The sequence below is a fragment of the Taurulus bubalis genome (genome assembly GCF_910589615.1).
Source record: "Taurulus bubalis genome assembly, chromosome: 5".
Taxonomy (NCBI): Eukaryota; Metazoa; Chordata; class Actinopteri; order Perciformes; family Cottidae; genus Taurulus; species Taurulus bubalis.
The window spans coordinates 28,009,199-28,036,227 of record NC_136593.1 but is presented as its reverse complement, the minus strand read 5'-3'; the positions used below and the strand labels follow the sequence as shown (position 1 = coordinate 28,036,227).

General features: G+C 41.3%; 2 protein-coding genes across 2 annotated transcripts; one reads left to right on the top strand and one right to left on the bottom strand.

The window, feature by feature from the left end:
- Positions 1 to 4,615: 4,615 nt before the first annotated feature.
- On the bottom strand, positions 4,616 to 6,993 carry LOC306737127 (uncharacterized protein). Its single transcript, XM_079218828.1, has 4 exons — positions 6,947 to 6,993; positions 6,333 to 6,634; positions 6,026 to 6,155; positions 4,616 to 5,628 (listed from the first exon to the last, which is right to left on the bottom strand). The coding sequence occupies exons 2-4, from the start codon at positions 6,628 to 6,630 to the stop codon at positions 5,256 to 5,258; spliced, it is 801 nt and encodes a 266-aa protein (XP_079074954.1). The 5' UTR covers positions 6,631 to 6,634; positions 6,947 to 6,993; the 3' UTR covers positions 4,616 to 5,255.
- A 78-nt stretch (positions 6,994 to 7,071) lies between these two features.
- On the top strand, positions 7,072 to 26,769 carry stx18 (syntaxin 18). The gene is made up of 11 exons (XM_079218871.1): positions 7,072 to 7,239; positions 19,790 to 19,857; positions 22,762 to 22,877; positions 23,057 to 23,134; positions 23,755 to 23,821; positions 23,902 to 23,996; positions 24,851 to 24,942; positions 25,318 to 25,376; positions 25,792 to 25,861; positions 25,946 to 26,026; positions 26,128 to 26,769. The coding sequence occupies exons 1-11, from the start codon at positions 7,087 to 7,089 to the stop codon at positions 26,221 to 26,223; spliced, it is 975 nt and encodes a 324-aa protein (XP_079074997.1). The 5' UTR covers positions 7,072 to 7,086; the 3' UTR covers positions 26,224 to 26,769.
- The last annotated feature ends 260 nt before the right edge of the window (positions 26,770 to 27,029 follow it).

Below are 27,029 nucleotides of genomic sequence, written 5' to 3'. Positions count from 1 at the left end.
ATAATAAAATGGAATAAACCATCTTCCAAGGTTGAATTATTGTAATTACATGTAATTGAGTGTTTGGCGGGCAAAACCATTTCCTCCTCAGATCCCGCATGTACTTTTTTGAAAATCACGTTCACTTTGTTCTCGGCCACCGGTTGACCTTCTCCAGTTGCAGTCTTTCCTGAACGGCTGTGACATGAGACAGAGTGGGACTTGCCGGGTGGAGGTGGGGGCCGCTTGCTATGTTGTCACAAGATGAGTTGCTCTTCACCAGATCCATATGGTTCCAGTCATCTGTCGGGCTCGCTTCTCTCTCTTTCCCTTTTTCGCTCGGCCTATTTATAAATACACGAATCTGTGTGCAGCGTTCTAGTCTTGGCCAGAAGCCGCGGGTTAAGAATGGGAGAAACCACCAAAACACAAATTAGTTCATGTTTCATTCCAGTGTCTCTGAGGAGGTTGGTTTGTACAGTAGACGCTCCTGAGGATGCATAATAGTCGCCATTGTTTTGGGAGCGCTGGTCGGCCAGCAGTCTCTCAGCAGAAGAGCAGCAGTTTAATTGACCTTTGCCCTGGAAGAGTTTTTCTGTTGTACATTGTGGGTCAACAGAAATGACAGACTGTTATATTGACGGAGGAGAGCATTGCCGTGTGTTACCTACGCTTCCACAGTATAACGCTCTCACTATAAAATAGATTTTCTCGGCGAACTCGCTGACTCATGCTAACGCCCATAATTCTGCAAGTAATTTCAAACTCAACATTACATTTTTTCGACAGTACAGCTGTCCGGCGCGGATGAGGCAATGGGGCCGAGCGGTGACCGGCTCTGTAAACGCTTCCATGGCGCGTTCTACCCCTCAAAGAACATCGTGTCCGCCTGAATGTGCTCGTCTGTGTCCGCCCTGTCAGCTTGTAATTGGGTGGCCGTGCAGAAGTTGCAAAAAAAACCAACTACTCAGTGAATCCCCAACAAATGCGTTCAAGTTTAGCTCAGAGGGCGAAGCGGTGTAACTGTCATTACAGTCATTGCAGTGAAGCAACGTGATTCACACTAAGCCTGTTTGTGTCTTTGTACGACTCACATACTTCTACATAACAGGATGGGACTTTTTAGTTGAGCCATTGTGTTTTTTAGAGGAAAATAAACAAAGTATTTGTTGTTGAACGACTGTGACTTCAATTGTTGCTCATAGTTAAGGTTAAGACTGTGGAAGAAAAAGAAAAGGGCAGAATTTCAGTTCAGACACTACAAAGAAAGAAGCTTTGTATTGGAAAATATTATTTTTTTTGCATTCAGTATAAGTGTCCACGGTTCCCTCCTGAGCTTGAACCTGTGATGTTGAAGTTGTCACAAAGGACTTTGATTGGTGATCGCAATAAATAGTTGATACAACTGTGTACTTCACACAAGTACTCAGGGTTCCCTGAAAAAGCATTTGAACCAATAAGAAGTAAAAAGGAAAATATTATAAAATATATATTAAATAATATAGCTCAAGGAAATATTCCTTGAGCTGAAATAGAGAAATTGTATTTCAAGTATTCCTCGTGGATTTGTCGGTGGATCACGCACTGCGCTTGATTACAAGGACTCCGGCTCAAAAGTAAGTTGCGATTGGGAATGTCAGGTTGCCATTTTCTTATGATTGGCTGATGAAAGGTATAATTTGGGACTGCCAAGACAGCAACTTCAAAAGCTTCCAATGCCATATTAGGCTGGAATGTGAAAGCTGTCCAGGCAAAAAATGATCCAATTTTCTACTGGCTTTAATTACAAAGAGGATCCCCTTTCATTGGTGGGGCAATTGCTGTCCATTTCTGAAGACCATTGTGGAAAATGATTAAGTCAAGCATATCCAGAATGCTTAAAACTGGACTCTCTTAGTGTAGCCATGGTGCGATTATATCATGTTTGAAACTCACATGTCCACGTCTCTGTAAAACGACCTCCAAACTGACGGTAACAAAGAAAGGGACGTTGTTGTGCCGAACAAGACACAATGATGGCATTGATGGCCGTAGTCCAATCACTCGGTGTCCAAGAAGTAGTTTCTTTAATAACCATTTTGTTTGTGCTTGTGGTGAAGGGTAAGACAAAATAAAATTAGTGGGTAGAGGGTAATTTGCCCTGTAACCGTGTCTTTTCCAAAAGTTTCCCTTTCTTGGCTGTCACTGCGCCAGCAAAATAAAAGCATAAATTGTGGTTAATTCCTGGAGCAGAGACATTGCGCCTGAAGCCGGTTGGTAATGGGCAATGCCCTTTCTAATCTAAATAAAGTTAAGCGTTTGTAAAAGCGACTGCATTATGGAAAATCCAATTTGTGATTGCAACATCTGTACTTAACCTCTGGGTAGTTCTTTGTTGGCCCAAGCAGCTACACTGCATGTCTTTTTTTCCACGATTACTTTTCCAGGAAGCTTACATGCACATGACCTTGCATGCAATGCTTATGATTCATATGCAAAACCTGGGTCCAGGCTATTAGGACGGTTATATTAAAATACTCTCAGACATGCAAACCCATGCAGAGTTTGCAGCAGCCTGAGATACTGCATGTGCACGAAAGAAGCTTCACTTTCTCACAGTATCATCCAGCCAACATAAAAAATAATAACAGCTTAGTTTCTTAATTGCTATTTATTTGACAATGAATAGGAAACATACATATGTATTGTTAGTGGTAATTAAATTACACTGACATCAAAGGAAGATACTCAGAAGTTTACTGCGTGAGTCAAAATGCCAAATGCCTTTTCCTGGTGCTCTGAGAAGACTTCTTCTATTTGTCCCGTTGACATAATGCCAACCAAAGCAAACTCGCCGACTAAATTCACCGTCGAGGCCAAAGCTTCCCACTCAACCCTCACCTGTCAAATCCCGTCAGACCAAATGTCAGGAGGAGAAGGACAAGAAGAAAAGGGACCATTCTCACACGTTTGGGATGTGTCCAGAGGCTTATTTGTAAGCCTGCAGGGTGTGGCAGAAAGCCTTCACCTCAAAGGTAACAGCTCCCTCCCATGTAATTGCTCTTCATCAGATCAAGCTGCTTGACATTCCTACAGACTGTTTCAAGTGACGACTGCCAAAAGACAGAGAGCTAACTGCCATCAAAGGGGACAATCTCTGGATCAGTGGTGCTTGATGGGATATCAGTGCGTCATTAGCTCAGGTTTCAGGCTACACCCCAAAAATAAACAATGCCGACATCAGAATACAGCACACTGAGGGACACGAACAAGCAGAATACAGCAGGAAAAATGAAGACGAATAATGAGAAGAGGAAAAAAGTGTCAGACTTCTCTGAGGGGATGCATCCTCAGGCCAAGTGGAGATAAGCCTTTGATAGAATTAAGCCAACGTCAAACAGCCAGTAGATGAGTCCTGTGAAGATAAAGCAGCCAGGACTGACAGGTCTGATAATGGTCCAAACAAAGAGAAAGTGGAGATTAAGGGGTTCCTTTTCAGGCAGTTAAGTGGACTGCCCAGAGGACACTCCAAAACATGGCTCATCTGTCAGGGACGGGGGGAATGGATACCATCACGGACGCTCCATGCAGAGGACAGACGGGATCCAGGAATTCCTACCAAGAACGCTGCACCGTAGTTTTTAGGGGATCGTCAGTAGTCTTCTTGATCAGCATGTTTGCATCTCACAATGTTTCTAAACATTTAGCTGAGACTATTAGCGAGAGGAATAAAAAAAATTAAGCGAACGCAATGGGCAAATAAACATAAAGTATTAAAAAAGTCAGCTTCCAAGCAAACAGAACTTGAGAGCAAAGTTGAAAGGGATTGCAATATTTATTGGTGGCCAATAAAACTAACTTATATATATATATATATATATATTATTTGATTTAAAAACAACATCCACATGTTTCTGTTGATTAGGGAAATAAAGAGCCAAAAAGGAATACACATGTTGTATTTACAGTAACCAGTGGTGGAAGTATTTAACTCAAGTACTGTTTATATTTGCTTTACTTGAGTAGTTCCATTTTTACTTACCTATAGAAATTGATAAATGGTTGTATGATTTTTTTTTCATGATTATGCATGACCGAGTGTTTGATTGTATCCCGTTTTTATTCCATTGAACATATTTGAGTGGTGCAGGTGAAGGAGTACTTTAAATCCTCTGTAACATCAGATGAAAAAGGCTGAATTAGACAATAAGCATGACTTGAGAAAAGATGCAGCTTTTCAACCAAGCCTTTGACTCTTTGAAACACATTTGGATAAAATCCATTGTTAAGTAGTAGCCGGTCATATTTTTTTGTCATTCCCAGTGCTGCACATGTTGCAGCGAGCTCCATTAGTGCGCCCATCCCGTGGTAGGATAAAAGCTAGGAAACTTTAATGCTCCGTTAGACTCCTCGCATCAACACATTGAGGATAATAAATGGAGCCGGGCCTTTTTGTGCACATAACCTTAGTCCCTCAAAAAGCTGTTCTCTTTCCACACAAAAAAAGGATGAGGAGTTAATGCTGAGGCGGACGAAAGTGGGAGACAGTCGCAGCACTCAGTTGTAACGCAGTCTGGCAAAACACTAACAAAGGAAATGAGCAAACCACACAGCAAATAACAGACTTTTATTCAACACTCTGAGCTTACATCTGGTGCCAACTCCCGTCACTTGCAAATGAACGGATTTATGAGAAATATTACGCACAAATTACTACATGTGTCTAGACAGGACATTATTGTAGCTTTAGTTACATTGGCATGACCGAGTTCAGTTTTCATAAATATGTATATTGGTACATGTCAAACATTTACAGCTTCCAAATTTGCACTTAGGACTAAATGGCATGAATCAGTAAATAAACTACATTTCTCACAGTGTAAAACTATACATACGAGTTGCACTTCCCTGCCAGATAAACTCGTTTATACTTCCTTCAAAGAATAACTTGGATTTCTAGAATTTAAAAAATGTAATAAACACGGTTGTGTGAACTTTTCTTATTGTGCCATTTGTTCTTCTTACACAATGGTTATATTAAAAAATATATTGTGCGTCTTGGACATATGGGCCGGCCACAACGATCAAACACTCTGAAAGTAAACAGAAATATTCTTAAGCAAAAAGTGGGTTTGCAACCGAATGGAACTGCCAGAAAGGAACAATGCTTATTAGCAGGCCTCTGCAAAACACGCCTGGGAAAACTATATTCTTAAGTAATATTGATGTAATTCAGACTTGCATGTGAAGACTATATGCACTGCTGCAGGTACAACAGGTCGTTCTCTACGACCACTTCAGTCCTTTGAAAGTGTCTCCGTTTGCTTTTTCATCAGCTGAATTTTCAGCGTGTAATATTCCTCCTGCAGCTTGAGGACGGCCTCTTGTCTTCTTAGCACAGACATTTCTAAATCCATGCGCTCTTGCAGAGTTGTGCAATGCACTGCGGGCGGAGAAGAAGAGCAGAAAGCATCTCGGTGTTGTGCAGAAGCAGCGAAGCCAGCAGCGTGATGAGAGCTGAAGTGAACCGCGAGGGATTTGGGAAAATCCGCCATTTTTTGTTCTGCTGGAGAAGCGGATGGATCTGGATATGCGGGGAACTCCAGCTCTCTCGGTGGATGTTGGTTTGAGAATCTTGCATCTATTCTGTGCTCACTTACATCTTCATCACTGCTGGAAAAAAAGCTTGTCAATGATAATGCTCGACAATAATATGCGTTTCATCGTTGAAGTAGTTGGTTCATCCAAACTACAAGATATGCTTTCTTACTTGCGGTTGTGGTTTGGTTTTATTTAGACTCTGAGATTACACCTCTGATTTTGTTTTTGTTGTGTTCCTAGCACTGACAAATTATACATGATACATGAATGGCAGCATCTCTTTCCAGAAACAATATTCCTGTGACTCTAAATAATCCACAGAGCTCGCTGTGAACAGTTTGCATCATAACAGAAATGTAACGAGGACATTAAGTTGAAGTAAGTGGGAAAATACTGAATGCTTGTTTTGTAATAACATATTTTCAATCAATTAAAATAGAATAACAACCCCCAAAATATGTTTCACCTGTTTTGTTGAGCGTCCACCAACTCTGAGATGGAAGCGTCTTCTCTATCCTGCTGCAGGATGTCTGAGAGGTTCATCACAGAAATCACCACCTGGGTCACAGTACTGAACTGTTCAACGGCCGGGCCTTCTATAAATGAAGAATCATGTCATGCCTTGATTTAAAGTAAGTACAATACTAAATATTCAACTCAAACAGTGACGATGAGGATTTGCTTATTTCTTCCACGAGGTTTTTCAACTCAAAATGTATGTTTCTGCAGCATAACGCTTGTTTTCTTGCTAACACGCAGCATGTTCTCCTCACCTGTGCCCTCTTGCCTTCTCTGCCGTTTGATCTCCTCCCTGGACTTTGCCAGCAGATTTTCCCACTTTTTGTTACAGTCAGAAACTGTACGCTGAATCTGTGGAAAGGCAGCGTTGATGGATTGGGCTATTTCCTCCCAGGCTTGTCTTTTGTCCTGTATTGAAATACCAGTGCTGCACTTCCCTCTGATTACATCTTTCCTCTCCAGCATCAACTGAGCCAGAAGAAGACATTCCTGGTCGGTCCAGTTAGGTCTCCGCTTCCGGCTGGACATCCCTTCCAGAAGTTGTAGGGGCATTATTCTGGCAATGACAAACACATTTCATTATCTGCATCTAGGTCCCTTGTATACTTATAGCGACTGCGTACAATGCCGAAAATGCAACACGACTAAATGTAACCATACTATTAAACATAACAATCTTACTGAAAGGCAAAACCTTCAATTTAAGTCCTTTTTTTAACTTAAGTTATTATGTTTAAGAGATTTGTATTTCATTTTAAGATTTTCGCGACCTAGAACGCAATCAAGGAGAAGAGTGTCTTGGTTGCAGGTCAGACCTTTGCAGGATGTGAATACTACGAGGCGCAGCACGTGCCACAGTAATACTTACTGGTAAAACCTTAAGGTGAAATGTAAGGCTTTCTTCTCCGTCTCAGGGAAAATCCACAACGTCGCAGGACGATGACGTCGTCACTTGGTGACGTGTCAGTTTGTTTACAGCGGTCCCCGCGCCGCTGCAGCTGCACAGACATGGCTGTGGATATTACTTTACTTTTCAAAGCCAGTGTCAAGACAGTGAAGACCCGGAACAAGGCGATAGGAGTCGGCTTTGACTCGCCCAAAGATGAGATCTTCAAGAACAGCAGACCCAAGAGCGGCTTCTCTCCGAAGGCCAAAGAAGTGGTGAGTGTTTCCTCCAGCTAACGTCAGCTAACTGGGCTAGCATCGAAACGAACTGACTTTAAGTGTAATGACAGCGAACAACGGGGCTGTTTTAATGCCATTGTTGCTCATGCTGCGTTGTAGGACAGGCAGCAAGTCTCTGACGTGTGTCATTGTTGCTCATGCTATATTGTTGCAGGTAGTACGTCTATGAAATGTGTCATTGTTGCTCATGCTAGCTGCATTGTAGGACAGACAGTAAGCCTATGACATGTGTCATTACCACATTTCCTCATGGGATAAATAAAGTACATATCCTAGTGTTCCTCATGCTACATTGTTGCAGGTAGTAAGCCTATGAAATGTGTCATTGTTGTTCATGCTGTGGTTTAGGACAGGCAGTAAGCCTATGACATGTGTCATTACCACATTTCCCTATGGGATGAATAAAGTATATATTCTATCCTATCCTATTATTGCGCATGCTACATTGTTGCAGGCAGTACGTCTATGAAATGTGTCAATGTTGCTCATGCTACATTGTTGCAGGCAGTACGTCTATGAAATGTGTCATTGTTGCTCATGCTACATTGATGCAGGCAGTAAGTCTATGGCATTTGTCATTGTTGCTCATGCTACATTGATGTAGGCAGTAAGTCTATGACATGTGTCATTGTTGCTCATGCTACATGGATGCAGGTAGTACATCTATGACATGTGTCATTGTTGCTCATGCTACATTGTTGCAGGTAGTACATCTATGACATGTGTCATTGTTGCTCATGCTACATTGATGTAGGCAGTAAGTCTATGACATGTGTCATTGTTGCTCATGCTACATTGTTGCAGGTAGTAAGTTTATAACATGTGTCATTGTTGCTCATGCTACATTGTTGCAGGTAGTAAGTCTATGACATGTGTCATTGTTGCTCATGCTACATGGATGCAGCCAGTAAGTCTATGACGTGTCATTGTTGCTCATGCTACATTGATGTTGTGCGTTTATAACATGTGTCATTGTTGCTCATGCTACATTGTTGCAGGCAGTAAGTCTATGGCATTTGTCATTGTTGCTCATGCTACATTGATGTAGGCAGTAAGTCTATGACATGTGTCATTGTTGCTCATGCTACATTGATGTAGGCAGTAAGTCTATGACATGTGTCATTGTTGCTCATGCTACATTGATGTAGTGCGTTTATAACATGTGTCATTGTTGCTCATGCTACATTGTTGCAGGCAGTACGTCTATGGCATTTGTCATTGTTGCTCATGCTACATTGTTGCAGGTAGTAAGCCTATGAAATGTGTCATTGTTGTTCATGCTGCGGTTTAGGACAGGCAGTAAGCCTATGACATGTGTCATTACCACATTTCCCTATGGGATAAATAAAGTATATATTCTATCCTATCCTATTATTGCGCATGCTACATTGTTGCAGGCAGTACGTCTATGAAATGTGTCATTGTTGCTCATGCTACATTGATGCAGGCAGTAAGTCTATGGCATTTGTCATTGTTGCTCATGCTACATTGTTGCAGGTAGTAAGTCTATGACACGTGTCATTGTTGCTCATGCTACATTGTTGCAGGTAGTACATATATGACATGTGTCATTGTTGCTCATGCTACATTGTTGCAGGTAGTAAGTCTATGACATGTGTCATTGTTGCTCATGCTACATGGATGCAGGCAGTAAGTCTATGACGTGTCATTGTTGCTCATGCTACATTGATGTAGTGCGTTTATAACATGTGTCATTGTTGCTCATGCTACATTGTTGCAGGCAGTAAGTCTATGTCATTTGTCATTGTTGCTCATGCTACATTGTTGCAGGCAGTAAGTCTATAACATGTGTCATTGTTGCTCATGCTACATTGTTGCTCATGCTACATTGTTGCAGGTAGTAAGTCTATGACATGTGTTATTGTTGCTCATGCTACATTGTTGCAGGTAGTACGTTTATAACATGTGTCATTGTTGCTCATGCTACATTGATGTAGGCAGTAAGTCTATGACACGTGTCATTGTTGCTCATGCTACATTGTTGCAGGTAGTACGTCTATGACATGTATCATTGTTGCTCATGCTACATTGATGTAGTAAGTTTATAACATGTGTCATTGTTGCTCATACTACATTGTTGCAGGCAGTACGTCTATGGCATTTGTCATTGTTGCTCATGCTACATTGATGCAGGCAGTAAGTCTATGGCATTTGTCATTGTTGCTCATGCTACATTGTTGCAGGTAGTAAGTCTATGGCATTTGTCATTGTTGCTCATGCTACATTGTTGCAGGTAGTAAGTCTATGACATGTGTCATTGTTGCTCATGCTACATTGTTGCAGGCAGTACGTCTATAACATGTGTCATTGTTGCTCATGCTACATTGTTGCTCATGCTACATTGTTGCAGGTAGTAAGTCTATAACATGTGTCATTGTTGCTCATGCTACATTGATGCAGGCAGTAAGTCTATGACATCTGTCATTGTTGCTCATGCTACATTGATGCAGGCAGTAAGTCTATGACATCTGTCATTGTTGTTCATGCTACATTGTTGCTCATGCTACATCGATGCAGGCAGTAAGTCTATGACATGTGTCATTGTTGCTCATGCTACATTGTTGCAGGTAGTACGTTTATAACATGTGTCATTGTTGCTCATGCTACATTGATGTAGGCAGTAAGTATATGACACGTGTCATTGTTGCTTATGCTACATTGTTGCAGGTAGTACATCTATGACATGTGTCATTGTTGCTCATGCTACATTGTTGCAGGTAGTACGTCTATGACATGTGTCATTGTTGCTCATGCTACATTGATGTAGTAATTTTATAACATGTGTCATTGTTGATCATGCTACATTGTTGCAGGCAGTACGTCTATGGCATTTGTCATTGTTGCTCATGCTACATTGTTGCAGGTAGTACACCTATGAAATGTGTCATTGTTGCTCATGCTACATTGATGTAGGCAGTACGTCTATGACATGTGTCATTGTTGCTCATGCTACATTGATGCAGGCAGTAAGTCTATGACGTGTCATTGTTGCTCATGCTACATTGTTGCAGGCAGTACGTCTATGGCATTTGTCATTGTTGCTCATGCTACATTGTTGCAGGTAGTACACCTATGAAATGTGTCATTGTTGCTCATGTTACATTGTTGCAGGCTTTAAGTCAATAACATGTGTCATTGTTGCTCATGCTCATTGTTGCAGGTAGTAAGTCTATAACATGTGTCATTGTTGCTCATGCTACATTGTTGCAGGCAGAAAGTCTATAACATGTGTCATTGTTGCTCATGCTACATTGTTGCAGGTAGTAAGTCTATTACATGTGTCATTGTTGCTCATGCTACATTGATGCAGGTAATAAGTCTATAACATGTGTCATTGTCGCTCATGCTACATTGATGTAGGCAGTAAGTCTATAACATGTGTCATTGTTGCTCATGCTACATTGTTGCTCATGCTACATTGTTGCAGGTAGTAAGTCTATGACATGTGTCATTGTTGCTCATGCTACATTGATGCAGGTAATAAGTCTATAACATGTGTCATTGTTGCTCATGCTACATTGATGTAGGCAGTAAGTCTATAACGTGTCATTGTTGCTCATGCTACATTGTTGCAGGTAGTAAGTCTATGACATGTGTCATTGTTGCTCATGCTACATTGTTGCAGGTAGTAAGTCTATGACATGTGTCATTGTTGCTCATGCTACATTGTTGCTCATGCTACATTGTTACTCATGCTACATTGTTGCAGGTAGTAAGTCTATGACATGTGTCATTGTTGCTCATGCTACATTGTTGCTCATGCTACATTGTTGCTCATGCTACATTGATGCAGGTAGTAAGTCTATAACATGTGTCATTGTTGCTCATGCTACATTGTTGCAGGTAGTAAGTCTATGACATGCGTCATTGTTGCTCATGCTACATTGTTGCTCATGCTACATTGTTGCAGGTAGTAAGTCTATGACATGCGTCATTGTTGCTCATGCTACATTGATGCAGGTAATAAGTCTATGACATGTGTCATTGTTGCTCATGCTACATTGATGCAGGTAATAAGTCTATAACATGTGTCATTGTTGCTCATGCTACATTGATGTAGGCAGTAAGTCTATAACGTGTCATTGTTGCTCATGCTACATTGTTGCAGGCAGTAAGTCTATGACATGTGTAGAACACTTTAAACAATGTGCACCAGCTATTTCCAGTTAATAACGTCTCTCCCAGCAGTGTGACGTTATATTTCCCAATCTATGTTATTTGTATGACATTGATGCTAAAATCGTACATAAATCCAGTATTGCCATAAAGTCGACATGCGTATTGATTAGTATTGCCCAATACACATTAATAGATATTAAAGGAGGCTGTCAAATTGCAATACACCTAAATATAACCTGTCATGACCTTATTAATGCTAGCAGAACATGATTTCTATCGTCATATTCATGTCCGAGAAATAATTTCTCAATAATAGAATAAGAAGTATTAACCTTATAGTTTTGACTAAGTATACTTTTATCCTTTACCAAGCCCAGAAACCATAATCATATTACTCGGTGTCTCAGAGCTTTATTTTCCTGTGAATGTGTTATGTATCTAATCAAAAGGGAAATGACTTTGCCTCAAAGGGTTTTGATGATTACTATAATACAAAAATGTAATTTGACGAGATCCATGGTGGTTGTATGTGTTCACAACAGACCTTCCACTGCGTCGTTGCTGCTGAGGTTGGACCATTTGGTCGGCTTTTAATAAAACGACTTTTTCAAGATGTTTTCATCTCGTAGACTATTCTGGCATCGCAGTTAGCAAATGGGTCATGGTTTAAGATTAAAAATCGTACAGTTGGCGTTTGGTCTATTCAACTCATTTGGCATCTTGAGCACATGTGCTTCATTTGTCACATGTTGTGTGTACAGTGCTGCTTGTCTGTATAACTCGTATCTGGACCCACTCACAAAGAATTGAGGCATTGAGTTCAAACAGAGTTTTCTGTCTCAGACACGACAAAAACAAAATCCTCTTCCGCTCTGCTAGCTTGCTTTGTTACACGCCTGCATGCCTATTATATTCCAACCATTATTCCAACCATTTAACTTAAGTCAGTTTACTTCTGAAGCAAACAGTCAATTCCAAAATGCCATCTCCTGGACACGGAGCGATAAAGATAACTGAAATAATACCTCACTCTTAAAAAACAGTATTTTTTTCTTGAACCTTGGTCAGACTACAGGAATTTTCCAAGGAATTTTCCAATCCTAGTGTGGGCAGATCAGGATAAATGACTGCTCTGCTTGAGATCTGGGAAGACAAAAGCTAAGTTGTTTAAAAAATAAAAAAAATCACATTGGGCCAACTGGCCAGACTCTGCAGTTTAATGCCCAGAATATTTTGTGCCAACTGTCAGGTCGGAGCGCCACTGCTTCCCAAACATTGACAAGCCGAGATTCTGGACTTTGAACCGACCCAGAAAATTGCCCAATGAGATCTAGACTTCAGCCTGCGGAAGCCAAAACTAGCGAAGAGCGTTCTCCTCGTGTCTTTTTACATTGAAAAGACATGGTGAGTTTTTCTTCATAATGTCCTGAACTGGTTTTCAATCTCAGACAAATGTTCAGCTGTAGGCTGTGTTTCCATCGACAGCGAGGACAGCCTCTGTTGAAAGACCGAGATACGTCACATTTCACATAAAAGTAGTTTGAACCTTGACATGAGGCAGACGGGCGTCCATTGGTGTTTAATTAGTTCTTGAAAACATCTCAACTTGTAGTCTTCCATCAAGGTACGGAGACATCATCAACGGTTGGCCGTAGGTAATGGATCATTGGGAACTACAAGGCTTCACTGCATGTCATGAGAGTTGATCCTCTGCCAGAAGTCCTTGGCCTGACATGAATATCGTACACATCGTAACACAAACCTCTTCAAAGGCACCTTGAAGAACTACTTTACGTTTCCCTCGGGGAGTCGGGACTCTAAGTCGTACCTGATGTCTCCGACCATCAGTCTGAGGCCAACATGAGCCAGGTCTCAGCAGTTCTGCACAACTAGGTTTCTGTTATGTTCTGTTACATTAATATTAGAAATGGTGGTTTAATAAAAGCAGTGGTGCTGATTCAAAGAAACCCAAACCTATCCTGTGGTGCTGGCCCGCTGCTCTCCTCCCCCCCGACCGCCGCGGCCCTCACGCTGCAGATATAATCTCAAACCATCTCGGTGAAGCGGCGTTTGTAGAAATTGAAATTGCGAGCTTGGAATGTCCTGACTGCGAACAGTTATGTCGTGGTTTTCACCCACAACTAAACTATCAATTCTTTTCTGTACAGACTGGCGTGGGCAGCGTTTCTCTTTGTGCGAGTCCCCTCTTCACATGTATGATTCCATAAACATACTGCAATAACATTTTCTTTCGGCTCTCGAACAATTTCTCGGGGAAAGTCGATCCTCCCAAGAGCCAGTGATTAAAGGTGGAAGATCAAAACAGAGAAAATATTAAATTAGGTCCCCAGTAACAATGTTGACGGCCGGCACCTAACGCACAACAGATGTGGGTGCCCTTCAAGACATGCATAACTCTCCCAGTTCCCACTGAAGCTTGACAAAAATAGAAGGAAAACATCAAAGTTGACAAATACACAGTGGTGCTATGAGTCTTTTTCCTTCTCAAAAAGCAGGAAATGTTGCATCTTTCAAGGCAACAAAAAGAGGGCTTGATTGAGTAATAAGAGGGCCAGTGTTTACAGGGTGGGGTTCTCTCTTTTACCTCTTAGGGGTCGGTTTGGGGCGCTGTGATCTCCATTTCACCGCTCACCTCGTCTCTCTCCGCAGCATGCTGCCCTTCTCCAGTTTAAATGGAGGAGGTCACTTTAAAATTGGTAAATTGTGTGTAGAAAATAGTGCTCGGCTCCCCACTGTGCCTTCAGTATTGGTATTCCAAAATTGGCTCCTTCTCACGGTGTTTTCTTAGAAACCCTGAAAAGTGTGGCCATCGGCCAGCACTTAAAAGTGTGTTGTGCTGATGGGAGGCGGCTCTTCCCTGTGACAACTTTCACTTTGAGATGGTATGCTCATATACTCTCAAAACATCTCGGTTAGAATCTGGTTTACTTTAGATTTCTTCTCAGTGATGATCAAGTTTCCAAGTCCAAAATGTTGTTTTTTGCATTTGGGATTTCATCAAAGTTAAGTTTTTGGACTTTATGGCCCCAAATAACTGTCTGATTACCAACATGAAAGTATTGATTTAGACTAAGATATGTTGAATCTGCGATGGTACACTCAAAGATGTCGACCAAACTTTGAAATGGTTTGTCGGATCATTTTCATGATTCTATTGACGCTGTCCTGAATAAAGTGTGAAAAACTAAGATAAAATAAGTGAATCCTTTATTCAGGGGCTCGTGTACATTATTACAGCAGATAGTTAACAGTAAGGCTATAATAGATCAATATAAAATATAAAATCTATTATAATTGTAGATGGACTGAATGGTTGACTTCACATTATATAGAATAGAATATTGATATTGCACAGTGGTAAATATTGATATAATTTGTCAGTTGTTGGTGTTGATTGTTCAGCCTGACGGCATCAGGGAGCTTCACAGGTGAGCAGCCGTCACTAAAGGGTGCTGTTAGGGTGCTGTTAAGGTGTCACCCGTCTCCTTCTCACACCCTCCCTGGATCGAGGGTGCATCCGGGACACAGTTGTCTTGAAGATTTTTCTCAGGCCTCTTCTTAAATAACAGTAATTGTTGGTCAAGTAACAAAGTTTCAACATTTAAGCCGACCTGTAGCTAAAATTGACCGACGTGAATATTTATAAAATAGCCTTACAAATGTCTAATAGTTATGTAAAAAAAACAAAAATAAAAAGCTAAATCCCGACTCTGTTATGATATTGTCTCATGAGTCAATGTTACGTCTGAAACCTGTTTGTATTTCTAATTTAATGTGTGCAATCGATGACTGTATGTCACATTATTGGGCTGGTAAATGCGTGATAATCGTTTCCAACCCTGAAACGCTCCAGAAGTCCCCCACTTGGCACACAGGTAGAGCGTCCTCCTGCAGCTGTCGGGGCGGGACGGCTCAGGCGGCTGCAGCCATGGGGAAGTGATTTGCAGGGATCACCCCGAGATGAACGCGCTGCTAAACGCTCTCTTTACCAGTTGGCCTAATCTTCGCTCTGTTTTCCCATGGAAGCCAGGCAAATTGAATTCTGAGGCATCCTGTCGGGCCCGAGCGCGAGCTTGATTTAGTTTCACTGCGTGCAACAAAAGGCTTTTGCGTGATTCATAAAATGAAATAGGAAAAAGTGGTGAAATGCAGATTCACAGATGTCAAACTCTAAATCATAAGATGGACAGCAGATACTCTGCAGACTAAATAGACGAGGCTCAATCTAAACATTTAAAGACTAAAGCAGCAGCTGTTGACTCTTTTTTGAAGAGCGCTGTCAAGCTTTGTTTTTACACAATCTGAAGTTATTGTGATTTACAATCACTGAAATATAGCAATGCAGATGACAGCAGGCGGCCGACTCGACCCGCCACTTAAACACCGAGTCTGAACCGTGAAGCTAACAGATGGGCTCCTATTAAAATATAGTGTGTGTGTTCTAGATCATGAGGACAACAAGACGTATTGATTATGTCAGTTCACATTTATATTGAATATATAGCAACTAGCCATCCAACACAGCAGCAATATCTGTCGCTTTGTTCTGTATCGGATGCCGGTGGGGAATATTTTGACTTGCACAGTTTCTCTGTTCTTTCCTTTAGAGCAGCTGTCAGACATCGGGCCTCACTTCTGAGACCAGATTTGACATTTAGAGTCGAGAGTGGAAGAATGTTTTCCCTACAAACTCAGCAATTTACCATCTGCAGTTTGATATGGAAGAAGGGAAGTAGTTAATTTTACTATGAACTACTAATATATCTATATACCTATCCTGGTTTATCTTGGAATATGTATTCCTTTTAGTTAAAGCTACTTTTGAAAATAGGTTGGTTTTTAAAAGGTTAAATCTAGCTTCAGTTGTTGCCCATTATGAGGAATTATTATTATTTGATTCTAAATTATCGGGATCATGACTACACAATATCCATATTTATTTATAAGTTTATTTAAAGCACATTATCATAAAAGAAATCTATAAAAATTAGGCAAATAAAACAACGCTGAAACAACCCATTGACTTAGGATAGGAATATATAAGCATGTTTTGCTTCTACCTTTTCAGTCTTTCTGTTTTGTATATTATAGAATATTGTAATGATTGATTGACTGAATAAAACACACAACAAACAAAACAAACTTGCAAAAACAAGGCGGGTGCTGATGCAGCGCTGCAGGAGACGCCTTCCCAACGTAAATTTAAGATGTGTGCAATTTTATATATATATATATATATATATATATATATATATATATATATATATATATATATATATATATATATTATATGTGTGTGTCAGGATTTTGGATCTCCTGTATATATTTGGAGTTCCTGTATATTGCGGTTACATAAATAATGCTGGTGAATCTGAATTCTAAATGACAGGAGGAGTTTGTTTATTTTCCTCATGATAAATAGACTGTAAAACATGTCCTGATTATTAACAAACATTACTGGTATTGCATAAAATCGTGCTGTCTTTTCTAAAGATCGGCTTTGTCGATCTGATTATGTATTTATTTCTTAAAACAGACTACAGACCTGCATCAATGGTGACCTCATGTCATCTCTTGCTCCTTTGTGGTAAACCGAGTTTAAAGCGATACGACTGTTTTATTCTGTTGCCTTTACACTACGTACAACACATGAAGTGTTTGCATGTTTTTGAAAGTTCAGATGTTGTATCCACGCATGATCGGATCAAAAATTAACCAACACCAGAAGTGTGTTGCTCACTTTCATCCAGTAAAAATCCAAACGAAAGAAAATAAATTAAAAAAAGACCCTGTTCATGAATAATCTTTAAAGTCTTCTTTGATGGCACTTTTGTGTTTGTTTATGGCGCTGACTGAAGACAAAACTAAAGCCATTATGGACTCAGACATAAACATGGTAATAAAAGCAGCATGTGGCCGAGTCTTCTCCACTGAAGCATCTCTCTCTCAACGCGGTGGCGTCAGCCGGGATCGCCCTCGGTCAGGACGCAGAGGGACTTAACCCAAAAGCATCACCCAACTCTGCCCGTTACCTGCATTTAACAAAACAAAGAGCCGGCCAAGCCCTTTAAGAAATCTGCTAGCTAAGTCCTGTTCTCTTTTCTTCCTCGTAATAATCCCCCCTGATAGCTTGTTTGGGCTCAATCGGGGCTGGAGGGGAACAGGGGAGCGGAGAAAGTGAGGAGGTAAAGTGGGGTCTTTGATGATGACGAGATTAGATGTAGCCCGGCAGACTGTCTCCTCCTGCCGTCGCTGCGAGCTCTGCCTCACACACACACACACACACACACACGCACACACACCTATGCCAACACACGCTAGCATATCGCTACACACACGGTGAGCCACATGCACAAGGCCACCCCCTTCCTCATTGTTGAGGAATTACTTGCTCTTTAGGGTCTTAAGTTACAAGAGCAATTGATCCCTCTGACCCCCTGCAAACCCTTGAGGTTGTGCTGGGAATTCGAGCTCCAATGTATACACACAGGAGACGGCTCAACCCGGAGCAGCACTCTGGACCCCCCCCACACACACATACTCTCACACACACACACACACACACACACTCTTTCTTGCTTCCTTTGGTCCAATGTCCCAATGCTGAGGATGTAGCGCTGCCTGCAGGTCAGACGGTGCAGTGCAGTGAGCTCTGCAGGAGAATATATACGTTGTGCATAAATGAAAGGTGCTAACTGTGAGCATGAAATATAGTGTATAGTAAAATATAAATGAGTCATTCCATGTGTGTTTATAGAAGGTCAGCGAATGGTAAGCAGGTTTCTTCCAGACACCAACAATATTTAGTTCACCGTCATAGACAACAAAAACACACACAACATTTATTTTGAGACAATAGAGCCTTTTGTTTGTTTGCCATTTTTGCTTAAAAAGGACTTATTATCTTATTATAGTTGTCAATGAATTGTTGGTCGCTTGGCTAATTGATTAATCGACTACTTATCACATTAAATACTTCAGGTTAGATTTTAGTGTTTCAACTTGGAGGTGAGATGATGAATCACAAATAAAACACTCAATACTAAGATGCCACAACATTTCTCAATGAAACATCTGATGTGTTGTAAGATACATTTTGGAATGGTTGAATGCATAATAAACATATTACTTTTGTTTATTAAACAAAAAAGATGTCAAGTGTGTTCTCACCCACTCGCTTGTCAGGATTTGGGTTTCATGGTTTTGGAAAAGCCTCCGTCTTGCAGGAGTTTTCTTTAAAGTCACTCAGGAGACATAATATACAGATACATAATGTAGTGTTGTGAAGGCTTTGAACCCTGATAAAGGTTCTCTTCTCCTCTGAGCTTGACTGCTCTGAACAACAATTAACTCTTGACCTCCAAATAATTGTATTATCACAGAGGTCGGCCCTCTCCGGAGTCCGTGACGTCCGTCACTGAATTACCTTCTAAACCGAAGAAGGAGTTCTGGGTTTCTATCTAATTGCTCGGCTCTGTTAGTCTTGACACCTTTCTGTGTCATTTTTTAAAACGTCAACTCAAATAAAACCCCCGCTTCGGGTCGCCGTGACGCTATAGGAGCGAATGTTTGGAGACATTATTGGCCTGCCGGTGCCGGGTTACCTCCTTTCCTCCTTTCAGCCGAGGCAATTTGATAATTGAGGTTGTTAGAGTGAAAAAAGGGGCTGATGGCTGAAGACAGAGATGTTATGCTATCAGAATAATCTGCCGTGCTGCGGGGTCGCTGTCACAGTCAAACTCATTGTGTCGGTCTTCAGTCCTGAGTTGTGTGTCCGTGGACCCGACAGAGTCCGCTGTGTTTATGTTCACACCCACTCCTCTCTGCCAGCGCCGCTCTGTGGACAGGGAAGCAATTTGGTTTTTTAATATTTGACTGAATTACAGGAGCAAATATTGGATTGAACCAAGTTTCCTCTGCTTTGCCTGTGCACACACACGCGTGGACGTTTCCTCTGTGATAAATAGCAACAGCTCGTGAATTTAAAGCGCATTAGAGATGCATCTCTGTCAGTGCTCTGTGCGCGTGGTTTTATTTATGAGAGCCGTCTGACAGGGAAATTGCAGGTTTGATTTCTGCACGTCCCTGACTTGATGAATCGTCAAAAGCAAATATTGAGAATTCGCCGAGGCAGACGGACATTGGTCGCCTGTCACATCCAATAAATACAAAATGCTGCTTTCACTCTGGCTCTGTCTGAATGTAGTCTGGAGGAAATAGTTTCCTGGTACAAGTCTGAGAACCTTTTCCTTAAGCCGTGTTGACACATGTGAAGGAGCCGCTGAGGCGTTGCATCTAAAAGAGACTCGTTGACGTTGAAGGTAATCAAGTAATGCTTCTCTTCTTTCTCACTTTGTCTTGGCAGATCTCGAACATCACCAAGCTCAAAGACTTTCTGCTGCAACACAGGAAAGATTATGTGAGCGCCGGAAGGTAAGCCACGCCAAACACTCGCAGTATTCCACCACAGTCAACAACAGCAGCCGGGGGAAAAGCCTTCAAGGCCGAAAGAGACACACACACTTTGATTCTGAGGCAATTCAGAGGAGGTCAGGAGTCAGGGCTACTTGAAGGTATCGTCAAATCTGTCTCCAGTGTGTGTGTGTGTGTGTGTGTCTGCTGGCACGGGGTCAGCAGCGAGTCGGGTGGTCTGGAGCAGCAGTCTCCAGTCTAATTGTCTGGAATAATTGAGCTGCGAGCACGGGAAGAACAAATCACGCCCTGGGACTAATCCAGGCCTCGCTCCCTCCACCCCTGTGTTGTGGAGGTGTGGGTGTGTGAAGGAGCCTCTGTTTGGTTAGGTCTGTTGATAAAGCCTCAGCAGAACCAATTAACTAAACATTAGAGATGGCAATGGGAGTGCAGCAGCATTTAGTGGTGGGAAAATCCACCAAGAAAGCAGCAGTGGTTTCATCTGCAGTCGTTCCTGTATTCCAATGTTCTTATCAACTTCCGTTTTCCTCCTCTCAGAATAATGAAACCCTATGGAATAATAATAATAACTCACTTCCAAATGCATCTCAAACTAGTGCAGCTGGTCATCGTTTTAGACCTAGCGAAGGTTTCGACCTAGCGAAGGTATATACTGTGTATATATATATATCTATAGATATAGATATATTTATATATCTATATCTATAGATATATATCTATAGATATATATATATATCTATATATATATATATATCTATATCTATATATATATATATATATATATATCTCTATATATATATCTCTATATATATATATCTATATATATATCTATATATATATATATATATATATATATATATATATATATATATATATATATATATAGATATATATATATATAGATATACATATACCTGAGTGTATCTCACCATGAGTTTGATAAAGTATGACTTATTCAGCTTGTATCACTGCATTGTTGTTTGTTTTATTTAGAGGAATAGTTATCTTCATTATCAATTAATCTATTGATTGTTTTCTTTAAGATGTCAGAAAATAGCAACAAATGTCCATCACAATTTCCCAGAGCCCAAAGTAATTATAGTTAAATTCCAAAAGTTATGGAGATGTAAATAAGTTTGGTATTTGTGCTTGAAAAATGACTTAAAAGATTGATTTATCTTCTAAATCAGGGGTGCCCAATACGTCGATCGCGATCTACCAGTCGATCGCGGAGGCAGTGCGGGTAGATCGCATGCCATTTAAAAAATAATAATAATTAAAAAAAACTTTAGCGACAAAACCCAGCTTCCAGTGTGCAAATTAATGTCAATCACTACGGACGCTGCGCCCGCAATGGTTGGCCGCTTGAATGGATGTATTGCCAAGTACAGGGAGATGTTTTCCTCGACTTCCTTCATTACCACTGCACAATACACCAACAAGCATTATGCGCTGCAACGCTAAACATGAAAGAGATCACGGATGTGGCAACAACGATTGTCTAATCGAGCGAGAGCTCTTCAAAGACGGATGTTCTGTGCGCATCTGGAGAAGGACTGCAGCCACTCTGACCTCCTGCTGCACACTGATGTGAGATGGCTTATAGAGCTCTGTCCGGAGATACAGGAGTTTCTCCATGTTGTTAAACATGCAGAATACAACCAACTAAGAGCATGTCAATATGCTCACGTTTCTGAATTACAATTTAAAACGTGTGTCAATTGTGTGTTCCCCTGAAGGAGGGAGCAGCAAGACGTGGGACTGTAATGAGTCATTTTGATTTACTTTAAACCCTTGCGCTTTAATTATCGGGTAGGATGGACAATTTTTTTTAAACTTTTGGACTTTGAATGGCACTTGCAGCCCAGTTATTCTTTAGTTATTTTGCACTTTCAGAGGCTTGATTGCTATGTTGAGTTACCTTTAAAGCTTCATTTGTACTTTTTCTTTACTTTTAAAGCATATTTGCACTTTAATTTGTATTACTATTTAATTTATTTGTTATGATGATGTTCTGATGTTCAGATCTTGTTACTCAAATACATTTGAAGTTCAAATTCCAACATTTTGAGTTACTATTCTTAATTTGCTTTGGGAAATAGTCATTAGATTAGTCGATTAATCGAAAAAATAGTCGACAGATTAGTCGTTTATGAAAATAATCGTTCGTTGCAGCCCTAGAGTCAGCCTTTTCCCACATGAAAAAGATTAAGTCCAAACAGCGTTCCACCATGACTGATGACCCTTTGGTCTGCCTGACGCTGACTACCAGCAGCTGCTGTCCGGACTATGCAACCCTGCTGGTTCCATGCAGTGAAGTCATCAGAGCAAAATGTAATGACCAAAAATGTACAAAATTGTATTGTGTCATAAGGGTTCATGCAGTTATGCAAGGTACACCAATATTGTAAATATAAAGTATACTCTGTATATGCATACATTAATAATGTAGGTAGATCTTTTTGACTTGGTCATTTTAAAAGTAGCTCGTGAGCCAAAAAAGTGTGGGCACCCCTGTTCTAAATAGTTGATGAGGAATTCTCTTACAATCAACTAATAATTGTTCAGCTCTGGTTTTATCATATGTATATATTCATAATTCAAGTTCGTACTATTTGCACTTTATATTTAACCAATCAAAGTTATTCAAAATCCATCTTTCCAACAGAATAGATGTTCACATCCCTTTACATGTTAGGTATGTCCACACGTTTAAGCGTGCCGTTGTGTCTCATGCGTCCACCAGAGGGAGACAGTGAGTCTGACGGCGAGGTCCTGAGTTACAGTGATGGTTACATGAGCTCACTGGATGGAGACACTCGTATCTTTAATGTTCAGCCCGCCCTCTAAATAGTCTCTGTTTGGATATCATTCAAAGTGTTTCACCTCTCTGTGATTGTTCAGTCTCATCTCTCCAGATCTGACCCGCATGACGGACAACGAGCGAGACCAGATCGACCAGGACGCTCAGATCTTCATGAGGACCTGCTCCGAGGCCATCAAGCAGCTCCGCAATGAAGGTGCATGCTTTGTTTGACCGTGTCATGTGAACTAGTGCAGAGGTATCATTGGAAATGTAAAGTATGCTTCCAGGTGATGGTTTTGTCTTGCAGTGACTTTTAACTGGAATTGTCTTTGTCGTTACTTCTTTTGCACACAAGTTTGTCTGTAAAAAGAAAATGTTTTATCGTCACAATAGCAGAGAAGCAGGTGACATCAGCCCAGCTAAAGAAGCACAGAGGGGCCGTGCTGGACCTCATTGAAGTTTATCTGAGAGGTGAGTTAATGCAGCTCTTCTCAGATTATGGAGCGGTTTCTATGCATCCATGTGTTTGTCTTGAGGACGGTTGTTGGCTCGAGGAGTCGTGTGCATGAGCCCAGCGGCCACATCGGTTTCAACATGAGCTGCCGTGCACATGCTGCACATACTGCACATACTGCACACCTGCATACCTGCAGGGCGACATCATGTCAGGGTTCTTACGGTCATGGAAAACCTGGAAACATTTTTTAAAATGATTATTTCCAGGCCTGGAAAGGTCCTTGGAAAAAAAAGAAAATCCAGAAAGTGTAGTAAAAGTCATGTAAATGTGTTATATTCATGTGTTCATGTCGTTCATTTACGCTGAGTTTGAAACAATTAATATGCTTTTAAAAGAAAGACTCAGAATATAAGCAGGCATACATACAGGCATCTATATAAATGTGTATTATTTTAATCAAACTATTGTCTCATTCATTTGAGTCATTTAAGGTTTACTGTATGCTTTGTATTCTCATTGTTAGTTTAAATACTACATTTACTCACTTTTTACTGTTTACACAATTTGGTTTAAAGTCATGAGATCATTGGTCAGCATGTGTGTGAACCCTGTGTGTATCTCGTTTGTTTTGAAGGAGTGTGTAAGCTGTACTCTGAACAGAGAGCCATCCGAGTCAAGAGAATGGTGGACAAGAAGAGGATGTGAGTACATGCACACTTCACTCATGTGTTATTTACTGAAACCACTTGCTCCTGCTTCACGTGACGCTCTGTGCTTTCAGGTCGAGGCTGGAGCCAGAGCACCGCCGTAAGGGGGCGAAGGCGCCGGCGGTGGTGATGCGCCCTGAGGAGAAGACCGTGAAGGAGGAAAGTCCTGGTGAGTCAGTAAGTCCCCTGAGACCGGGCGATGTTTCACAAGCTGCTGCTCCGTGCTTTACGAGCTTAAAGTGCACTCTGTGCACGACAAGACAATAAAATAAATAAAAGAGAACATGGGAATGCACAGTGACTGTGTAAATATAACAGTAGCTGCTGTCTGTCCTGCATTAATAACGGGTGAGTTCCATTACATGGAAGTGCTTCCCTTCGTTATTTACATTTCTACAGACATCTCCATCAGCACTGTTAAGCCTGATGGTGCATTGTGGGTACTTGATTAAAGCACAACATTAATAAGCAGGTGTATACAGGCCCAACCTTTAGGTCAAATGTATGTTATCACTTAAGAGAAACAAACGGAAGGCTGCAGAATAAATGTTGCCTATTTTAATCAGCTTCTGCTGTACTCATTTTCTCCCAAATTAAAATGCACATAATTGCATCAATGCTTTTTAAAACAGTGCTCCTGTATATTTCCCTCCTCTGCTCTCTCCTCTCCATCTGATGATGCGTCTGCATTAAGCACCTCAGAGGATGCAAAGTGATTGAAAAGGTTTGAGGCAAATATCGTGTCATGATATTTGATTTATCGCCACACTCCTCCAATGTTCTTCCTCTCACACCTCGTCCCCCGAGTGAAAATAGAGCCGGCCAATCAGCATCTATCTCCAGCACTGCTTCAGTATTTTAACACCGGCTGCTCTTAGATCCAATGCGGTGAAATGTAAAGTGACCACAAGGATGCCTCATCTCAATAATTCCATCTAAATAACCACTCGGGGTTATATTTCCAGCTTCATGAGCGCCTCAGATGAATGACATATTGGGATCTTTTGCTTTTCTTCCCTGCAGAGAAGAGTGTGTCGGAGGTCCCGGGCAGCCCGGTCAACCTGTGGGAGGAGGGCCGCATGGAGGACGAGCTTTCTCCTGAGGAGGTCCAGATGGTGAGGCGACATCAGGATTCATCTGTCATGTCATGCAGCATATATGCAGATCGGTGTGATTCGTCTCATGAAAGAACAGCTATACTTAGACAGCTTCTAAATGCACAGGGACTCAGTAACACACACATGCATTGTGTGGAGGTTTTTAGTGAGAATTAAAAAAAAAAATTTATGTCCAAATTATATTCTATCTAATTTGGACCTTTTGAATTAGCCAATTCAGCTAATTTAGCTGTTTTTGGTGTGGTTACGGTTTAGTGTGAAATGCAGCATATTTCAACTTGTAACTGCCGCATGTCATGTTTAAATGTTCGGCGTATCAACATAGCAGAAACAATTGATGAAGGTGTTGTGATATCGTGTGTTTCTGTGTAGTTTGAGCAGGAGAACCAGAGGCTGGTGAGCGAGATGAACAGCCTGGTGGATGAAGTGAGGTGAGTCCAGCTCCGCTCACTTTCCCCCTCATGTGGGTTCTGATCCACACGTCCATGACCAGGAGAAGTCAGTAACACTTCTGTGTTGTTAAGTGAAGGGTGAAAAGATGTTCTGGTGGAGATCCAGAGATCCATCTTTACACAATCGCCTCCCATGAATTTACAACGCCCTACTTATTGAAATGCCAAGTCAGCAAGGAAGCAACTATGTGAACTAGCACATGTCCATCCTTACGGGGTTAAAGTAACCTGAGGACAGGAGCCAGAGAAAAGTGGCTTGTTGGTTCCAGATGGGACAAAGAATGGTCCTAAGATGCGTGGCCCTGTAATACCAATGCCATCTGAAAGTGCTTCAATATGCTCTTTGCTCTTTTTTTTCATGGGATATTTCATGCATTTCTTTTGTGCATTTCAGGCAAATCGAGGGGAAGGTGGTGGAGATCTCTCGACTGCAAGAGATCTTTGCTGAGAAAGTCCTGCAACAAGTGAGCTCCTCTCATGTCCTTCACTTGGATCCTGTATTTTGAGGAGAGGTTGAAGCTAAACTCTTTGTCCTGCTCGTGTGACAGGAAACGGAGATCGGCAGCATTCATCAGCTGGTTGTGGGCGCGACAGAAAACGTCAAAGAAGGCAATGAGGACATACGAGAGGTAACGGCACTCATCTATTCTGCATGTGGTATTCAGACGTTATGATTAAATCTGTTGAGTTTTCCTTTGGTTCATGTTATTAAATCTATTCATTCCTCAAGGCAATCAAAAACAACGCTGGCTTCCGGGTGTGGATCCTCTTCTTCCTGGTCATGTGCTCGTTCTCGCTGCTCTTCCTGGACTGGTACGACAGCTAACCCCACGAGCCGGCATGCGCTCTGCAGGACAGGAAGCCGCCTCACAGGCAGCGGGGGTCACTTCAAGGCGAGGAGACGACAACACTGAGACTGAATGTGCGGCTCACGCTGCAGCTGGAGCAAAGTGCCCTTTGAGAAGAGTCACGGCAGTTTGTCCTCCACCTGCCGCTAACTGTCTAATAGTGTTTGTCCAGTGCTTTCAGGGATTTAATGCTTTAAAGCCCTTTTATGGAGGCATTTGTCCACTTTTAATTGTGTTTGTAGCTGCACAGTCAAGGGAGTCTTTGGCACTAAAAGCAGCGCCGGTGGTTTGATTGGCAGCAACGAGCTGACTGAAAATAAAGACAAAGGGATACTGTTCACACTAGCTGCTTCATGTACACCATTTAAATATAATAAACATGCGTGTACCACAGTGACACTTGCATTATACTCCACTGTCAAATCCAGATGAATGTTTTGCTTTTCTTGTGGGCTGCAGAGGAAAGTTATTGGATTTCTATCACAGCATAACTGTACTGACACACCACTCACATTCTAGTAAAACTGAGCAGTCGTCTTAATGCAATGTTTTGTCTCCTCTCTTTACTTCTGGGTATCATTTTATAAGAGTTAATGCGTTTCATATTCATGTCAGTGTTTGAGATAACATCCCCAGCAGCAGCGCTCTGCTTCCTGTCAGCTGTCGACACACAGCCTCCTGATACTTCTGCTAATCTGTTTATTAGGATTAACTATATTCTGGTTACAGCGCTGAGAATTCTTTTCTTTGATCTTAACTCCAGGGAGCTTTTCACTGTATTTAT